This window comes from Egretta garzetta, unplaced genomic scaffold, assembly GCF_000687185.1.
Source record: "Egretta garzetta isolate BGI_Z169 unplaced genomic scaffold, ASM68718v1 scaffold100, whole genome shotgun sequence".
In the NCBI taxonomy this organism is placed as follows: Eukaryota; Metazoa; Chordata; class Aves; order Pelecaniformes; family Ardeidae; genus Egretta; species Egretta garzetta.
The window spans coordinates 1444139-1452220 of NW_009258265.1; the positions used below are offsets into that span (position 1 = coordinate 1444139).

The 8082-nt window shown below is 48.9% G+C and overlaps 2 protein-coding genes across 5 annotated transcripts in view; both read right to left on the reverse strand.

Moving 5' to 3' along the window:
- Window positions 1-485, reverse strand: part of DHX8 (DEAH-box helicase 8) — a 15788-nt gene extending 15303 nt beyond the window's left edge. Inside the window, exon 1 of the mRNA XM_009648261.2 lies at window positions 273-485. Coding sequence (XP_009646556.1) covers window positions 273-384 — 112 coding nt within the window. The 5' untranslated portion in view covers window positions 385-485. The remainder of the gene's footprint in view (window positions 1-272) is intronic.
- Window positions 486-1215: 730 nt separating this feature from the next.
- On the reverse strand, window positions 1216-8062 carry TMEM106A (transmembrane protein 106A). 4 transcript variants are annotated; one of them, XM_035903651.1, is made up of 8 exons: window positions 6250-8062; window positions 5718-5781; window positions 5181-5340; window positions 4509-4649; window positions 3900-3943; window positions 3198-3251; window positions 2059-2188; window positions 1216-1631 (listed from the first exon to the last, which is right to left on the reverse strand). In XM_035903651.1, exons 1-7 carry the CDS (start codon window positions 6539-6541, stop codon window positions 2068-2070), a joined length of 876 nt encoding a protein of 291 aa, XP_035759544.1. In that variant the 5' UTR covers window positions 6542-8062; the 3' UTR covers window positions 1216-1631; window positions 2059-2067. The 4 variants fall into 4 exon arrangements, with proteins under 4 accessions (XP_035759544.1, XP_009646568.2, XP_035759551.1 ...); XM_009648273.2 differs by having other exon boundaries at window positions 1217-2188; XM_035903658.1 differs by lacking the exons at window positions 1216-1631; window positions 2059-2188; window positions 3198-3251; window positions 3900-3943 and adding an exon at window positions 2198-3137 and having other exon boundaries at window positions 6250-6471; window positions 7171-8062.
- Between the last annotated feature and the right edge of the window lie 20 nt (window positions 8063-8082).

An 8082-nucleotide genomic window follows, 5' to 3' on the forward strand; every position in this document is an offset into this window, starting at 1 on the left:
GCCAAGCAAAGCCGCAGCGCTGCTCGCAGCCGCTTCCCTCCACGTCCTTTCCTAGGAACCCAGTCCGAAGCATTTCCTCACGCTCACGACAATTGGGGTTTTTTTAAGAAAAATCGTCCGGGTTTTGTTTCCTGAATTCGAAAAACCCCTTCACAAAACCAGCCCCGGCCGACAGAACCGGTTACAACAGCCCTTCCCCTCGCCGCAGTCGGGCCCGTAACGCCGCGGCCCGCGGCTGCCGCGCCCCGGGGATCCCCAGAGGCCTCGCTCACCCAGGTCCTTGTCGTTGATGCCCAGGTGGTTGTCCAGCTCCGTGCAGACCTTGGAGACCAGCGACAAGTACTCGAGCTTCGCTAGCTCCTCCAGAGCCACCAGGTCCGCCATGATTCCGCCTCCCCCTCACGCATGCGCACACACCCCCCTTCCGCAACCGGGACGCGCCGGAAATGACGAACATGCCACTGCGCACGGGGCCCGCTAGCGCTGATCATAGAGAGGGCGGAAGGTACTAGAGCGCCTCGCGCCTGGGGCCGGTCTATGACCCCAGCTCGGTGATTTGTGGCGGACAAGGAGACAGACGCATGGCCGCCACACCCGGTGGCACAGGGGCCTTTATTTGCGAACAGACGGTAACAGCAGTACGGAAGGGCAGCTGGAAGCCCAACAGCGGAATCAACAATATGGCCCGTACAAAAAGCGCTGTACGGATGTGACGAGCAGGGAGGATTTCAGAACAGGACACGGAGCTGTGCTTCATCCCTGGCTCGTTGCCATTTCGCTGTGACCTCGGCCGATGGCACAGTGAGGAGCAACACTCCCCCCCAGCTCTGTAAGAGGCACCGGCTTAGGAAGCATATTTTGAAGACGGGATCAGAGACTTTCTTCAGCTTCAACAGCCTTCAACTCAGTCCTGACGCTTTGGTTCTATCCTTCAGGGGGATGGATACAGGAAAACGCTGAACTGCTGAGGAAAAATTTCAGTCCAGCAACTCCCAGGCTCCTGTTTTACCATCCAGAATGCATCAGGCAGCACCTAAACCAGAGCCTAAGGAATAACATTGAGCCCCTCCATCATTTGGGAGAGGCAGCTGCCAGCTCTGGGAGGAGAGAAGGCTGCCAGGGCTGGTCCTCCTGTAAAGTCTGTTTGGTAGTTTTACAGCTTTAAAAAAAACCAAACAAACAAACAACTCAAAACACCCCACCCCCAAAAAAACCCCAGCTCTTCCCTGGTATTTGTTAAACCTAAGCTTTTCCAGTCAGAGATGAACTTTCACAGTTGTTTGGTTGAAGGCATTAAACGCCAAAGCGTACAAGAAACAGCATGCGCTGACCACCACACACCGCTGGCTGGAGAGCAGCAATCTTCTTGGTTCATGATACAAAATGCATTTTCTTCTCGCTGAAATGGATGCCGTTAAGGAAGAGCCAGTGGATGAGCTTGTTTTAAAAACACATCTATACAAAACCACATATTCTCACCTGCTCTACCCAACAGCTTAAAACAGCAGTCAGCCAAGAGTCACTTGCACAAGGGGTTTTGGCACGACACACGGTAGTTTTTCTCAGAGATTTAGACAGATCAGTCCTGTTCCTTGCTCTTGTTGTGCAGGTTGGGCAAGTGCCATTAGATTCTGGTGATGTAGATACAATCCAGCAAAAAAAAAGTTGTCTCATCACAGTCCTTCTTTTTCAATTTATGGAATAGTTACATTCAAGACAGAAGTGCAAAATTATGCAAGGAGAAAACAACTAGAGTTAGTCTGACTAATAGGGCACTGCCTCCAAAGCAGCAGTGAAACACTCTGACCATGCACTGGTCACTCTGCTGAAGCGTCAGCCATGATAAGGCACTGAAAAAAGAAAGCTGCAACCCAGGGCAGCGGAGTCCGCGTTCATAAGGCCAAGTACGTTAATCATCTTTGCATGAGATATTGAAGTCTTATCCAGGAAACACCAAGCCTCCTGTTTAAGGCACAGATTGAGAAGCAGCCCCGGAAGTTTGTCTCTCTGTGAGTTGCATTTGTGGTGGAATACACTACACCCAAAAGCTCTGCCAACCTGGCCCTGTCACGGTGGGCGGTGGTACAATGGCTGAGGCAGCGTGGCATTCCCCCGGCAGTCCACATACTGGTAGTCTTCAAAAGCCAGCTGCTCCGAATGACAGAGATATGTGCAGGTCAGGGTACCCCTGCAAGACAAAAGCAGATCAGAACTGTGCTTGTGATTGTCCCAGATGAGACTTTCATAACGTAAAGGTCCCGTGGTGAGCTCCCACTGCCATCCTGTTTTGTCCCTATTACACAGCCCCAGAACACAACAGCCAAGACACCCACTTTCACATGTTGGAGATGTGCAGGGCGATCCTTCTAGTGGACAGGGGGCTACACAAGGAGACAATTTCTGCTGCAGAGTTTTCCAAAGCAGCTTAGACTCAGCTAATGAAGACCACTCTTCTTTGAAGGCTGCACAGAGGCATTCTAGTGCTGCTATACCTCGTAAGAGCTTCCCTGTCTCACGCAGTGGGTTCAGCTCTAACTCAGCCCAGAACAGTAGCAGCCTGTCCCTGCAGGATCCGTGTTATAAACTGCAGTTGTGCTCCTTCCTCCCTGGCAGGGAGGAACAGCCAGCCTACACTTGCTTTCCCAGCAGGGCCTGTCATACTCTAAGACACAGCTATGCTGAGCATGGTCATCTGGTCCATCCCCTGAACTGGAGCTGCCTCAGGGAACAGAATCTGCAGAAGAGCCTGTTTTGTCCTGCCTTGCTCTTGGCAGCTGCTGTCAGAACACCCGGAGGCAATCCCCACAGAGGCCCAGCTGAATGAGTCTGCCCCAACACCGCGAGGCAGGCAGGCATCATTGAACCAGTCAGTACTTCTAGCTCTGGATCAAAGAATTACTTCCCAACAGCTACAATCAGTATTCCAGAAGGAAGTTTGCCAGGCCAGCTTGCCTTAAGCAACAGTGACAGCCTGAGCTGTCAGTAAGCCTGAATCCAGGGGACTTCTCAGGGCAGCAAGGGCTTTGGAGAATTATCTCCTCATCACACCGCAGCATGCTTGTCTGGGTAACAGCACATTCACACTGCAGGCAGTCCTGGTCTTGAAGAACAGTGACTGCAGACCTTCTTGAAGGGAGCTGAGAAACAACATAGGTGACACAGGTGTTCGTAATAGCTCTGAACCAGGCATCACTTACTGTATGTGCAGCAGAACATTGTGAACTTTGACTTCTGTCCAGGTGCAGATGTTACTACAAGAGAAGGAAGAGAGTTAATTTCACAGGAGCTGCCTGCACCATGTGTCTCCTGTCCTCAATCATGCCATTGCTTCTTTGCTTCTCCAAAAAGGTCTGTCTGCAATATTCTGACAACTATGTAGGCAAAGTTCTTCAAGCACAGCAGCACCTACACCAGTAAAACACATTTTTGCTGGCATAACTCTGTAACTGTGGATCTAGTAAGTGTGGGCCTCATAAACATGCAATGCACTGCCCTGTCTGCACAGAAGCTTTGGTTGCTATGAACTTCACATGGTTTGCTGGTCATTTGCAGGGAAATGCGATTGTACAAGGTACCCTTAGCTACTCACAAATGAAGCATTTACAGCTGACAGCCTAGACATCAAATTGGTATGATCACTTACTCATCAGAATGTATGGAAAATGACATCGCTGAGCCAACACTAAGCAGAAAATACTGATAAATAGAAAAGGAAATGAGTTTTAAAATGGATGTGCCAGACTTGTATCCAGATCAGCTCCACGCATTAAACTGAAAAGGACACACTCACTCAGCTTCACTCTACAGACAGGACGGGCACAAGAAATGTAGTCATGAAAAGCCTATAAGCAGTAGCGTTACTCACTAACCAAGGGAAGAAATCTTCAAGAACTACTCACTAGGTGTTGTCGTCCAATATCCTACTGGGCACCATATAATAGATCTGCAAATGTGAACCGAAGAGAAAGCAGGAAGTACACAAGAACTACAGTTACGTTTGTATATAATTCAGAGAGCCAAAGTAGGGAGAATTGGATTCTCATTAGGTGTCTGAACCAGAATTTCAAGCCCAACAATTATTTTTAACAGTAGGTAAGAAAATAGAATCAGAAATTAGATCTAAAGAGGCCTAAAAAAGGTCGTCTAGACCACACATCTGACCTTTACACCAAGAATGGATCAGCTGTGCTCAAGCTGTTCCCACCAGGGTTTTGTCTAACCTGGTTTTAAGCTTGCCATCATTTTAAGGCAAGCACACAACCCAGCCCACTACCCAAAGAGCGGACAGATTTTCCTTGCCCAGGAACATATGAGCTTCAAACTCAGAAACATGTAAATCCTTACAACACCCCTTCCCAAAGTGGGATGTGGGAAGCTGCATATGGAAGAACTTTGAGTATTTGGCAGACAGATGACAAAGGAGTGGATCAAGTATGCAGTAAGCATCTCCCTGTCCAGGACATCCAGCTTAGATTAGGAAAAAATGCAAGAAAAACAGAAGAGCTCACCTGGCTGCTCTGCAAAGGGCTCATATGCAGCAGGGTGTTCATGGTGGACTTCCCTACTACCAGGGACTGGTGCAAAACCTCTATGTCTAGCTGCACAACAGTGACCAGGTAGAAGTTGTTATTCGTTACGTTCAGCACATTCTAGGGAGAGAAAGAAACCAAAAACCCAAAACACACATCACCTTGCAGCAGGGTCATATATACTACTGTTGCAAAGCTACTTTAAATGTACTCCTGCTATGACCTTACAGCAACACTTGGACCACATCATCCCTTTCAAATCCTCAGATTTGAAAATCCAGCAATTTTTTTGATCCAGCCTGGCCACAAAGGCACATACGCTGCAGTGTCTCCCATGACAGTCAAAGGAGGACAACCAAGCAGCTCAAAGATCCAAAAGAAAAAGGTTTCCCAGAATTAATCACAGTGCTGCTTCTAGACAGCCCCTTGGACCACTTTCTGCAACTTGCTCACTCGCAGCCAGGCCAGCCACACCTCTGATGCTGTAACACACTCTGGACATTGATTCCAAGCAGCCAGAGTGGACTGAGATGGTGGGAACGGTATGGCCAAATTCAGCCAGCCATCAGTTAGTTAGCCTACGTGTGGAGCAGCACAGGAGATAAGCAAGGAACCCTTCAGACCCTCTCTCTGACTGAGCTGAGCACTTACCGTCATGTTGAGGTATATACTGGTGGTGCTGGCATTAAAGGCAATGGAGGAGGCATTCAGTCCTGCAGGCAGGACGGTAATGGAGCGAGGAAACAGGAAGAAAATACTGAGAGATGTTGTCACCAGGCAGATGGTCACAGCAAGACATACATAGAGTTTCCTGCAAAACAGCACCAGGGCCACAATCATTCTCTCGGTTGGTCAGCTGCAAGCACCGGCAGTTTTCCTCCAGCTCAAAGGGAGGAGACAATAAAAGCTTGGATGCCAGAAAACGGGGATGGCTTTGTGCAGGACTATTTGCCAGCTACCAAATCACAGCAGAAGCAGGGCAGAGTCCCACACACTGACATGGTGCATTACAGTACAAATTGCTGGAGATCCCCAACAACTCCACGCAGAAAACTGTCCCTCATCTCCTATTACTGCAAAGACACAGTAAACACCAAACTTACTGCAAGTCTAAGCACAAAGAGCAAAACACCCAAAGTACCAAGGCTTTCCTTCACATGCAGAAAGGGAAAATTTAACAGGACTTACGTTCGTCTTGGCTTCAGCCTCTGGTCACCATATGGAATCAGAGCCACCAGCTGCTTCTCTTGCTCTGAAAGAGGTGGCAGCAGATCAGAGACCACACTAAGCATGCAAGTAAATAAAGCAAATTGCATTGCAGGGCATTGCACAGCAGCCTAGCGCCCATCTGCACAGCAGCCTGGTGTCCCATCTGCACTCCCTTCACAGGTGATGCTCTCCAATTAAAGACAAGCGTGATGTAACTAAGATTTCAGTTTGAGCATTCCCATCTCTGGGCAGAAGACTCCCCAGGGGCTCCAGGCTGGGCTTTGAGTAATCACCTACAAACAGCACTACCCACCTTCCCACCCCATCCTCCCCCAACAGAGACAGCCCACAGAGGTCTGTGAGTAGTCAGGTGGAGGTATCAAGACAGGACATTCCTAGACTGGATACCATAAAGACCAACTGGTTCAACTAAGGTCTTTAGGCGAAGAGACATGTACCAACCCCAGAAGGTTCAAAAAGCACCCACGCAGCACACAGAAGAACCACCTACCCCCGGGGATCCTTCCTGTTCCCTGACATGTCGGACAAGTGACGCAGCCTCGACGTGCAATGCCCACACAGGGTGCCGCAGAGTCATTGATAGAAGCATAATTGGTAATTTCATCTTCAGCATCCAGTTGCCTGGGTAAAATCTGTTTGCTTTCATTCTCCTTTTGGTCGGGTGTTTTCCAGAACGGTGAAAATTTTCCACCCATGCTTGAAAGAATTCTCACTAGGTGTCCAACACAAAAACACATCAATTGTCTCTGTGAACCAACCTCCAAGAGGAGCACCATTAGCATTTGTAGTAGACCACAAGTACCCTAAAATTTAGCAAGTTTCTTAAAGCACAGCTCTAAAGGTGCTTTAAAAGCTGAGTTACTGCAAGAAGATTAACTCTGTCCCAGCCAAAACCAGGACGCTCGCTCTTTTAAACATTCAATCTTCCAGTCAGCCTCGTTGCAGGAAGTGTCTGAGAATGCCACCCTACAGAACAGCATTCCAGATTCTTCTTTGTCTCATGGTGTTTGGTAAGAAAGAGGAACACTGACTGAAATCTCCTGAAGGTTTCAAGATGACAACATAGCCCGGAAGAACGGCCAAGTTCTCGACTGGTCATTATTCACCTACATCCAACAGGGTACTCACCTGAACATCAAGGCCTTGGCATTTGAAATCAAGCACAGTGTTACGAACAGTAACAGCAGCCTGACTAAAATCAAATAGCACGCAAACAGAATCTAAAAATAGATAATAGAATCTAAAGATAATCTATTTTCAAAAGTTAAAAATACAGTTGAACTCATTTTCTGACAATAAAAACCTTTTACATCAGCTCCTAGTAACCCTCCCAAAAGCATTAACAATACCGAGCTGAGGAAAAGCAGCTGCATTTTCATTACAAAGACATCAGCTGAATGCAGTTTCCTACCTGTGCCAGTCTTTCCTCCAGGCAGCCTCTTTTCAGCCACTCAGCTGTACGTAGGATGTTTAACTTTGATAAACAGCAGCGTCTACACTTGCCCAGACAATCTGGAGGCTTTGCATGAATAACCCCTCGGGGCTCTGTGATAAAACACACTGGGGATGAAAATCGGTCTGGCAGTAGAGAACCACTACGGCAGCGTTGCAGAGCATTGGGCTCATTCCACAGCCCACAAACCCAGGCCACAATGGCAAGGCATGGGCTGATTCCAGGGACAGCTTCTGTTTTTTCCTTGCCGGCAAAAGAAGAACCAGGATCTCATTTAACTAGCAGAGGCGGCTGCGGCACTGCCCATCCAGCCCAGTCCCCCAGACTACACAATTCTGCAAGGCACTGCTTGGAAGCTCAAGGTAATCCAGTGTTCCCCATGCTCCTGCAGCACGCAGAGGGCAATGGAAAGGAAGGACAGAGATGCCTGGAGGATCATAGAATCATAGAATGTTTAGGGTTGGAAGGGACCACTAGTGGTCATCTAGTCCAACCCCCCTGCAGTGAGCAGGGACACTGCTAACTAGATCAGATTGCTCAGAGCCCAGGATCTGGGCTTCTCTAACACGGAAAGGGCCTCGTTGTGTTGTACCACAAGTCCCCATCTCTGCACTCTCCTGGGGGCCCCAGGCAGCGAAGCCGCAGCTTTATCCTCACCCCCAGTTAATATTTACTAGCTTTTCAGAAACCAGCCGCAAGGAAGAAGAGCGGCAGACCTTTTCACAGAACTGGGGCAAAGCAGGAAAGCTGGAAAAGTCAGGAGTGGGCATCAGGGAGACCAAGGGAAAGGCGCAGCGGGGTGAAGTTTAACCCCTTCACGCACTGCCCCATCTCTCAGGTCTCCCCACCACCCCCCGCCGCATGCCCCAG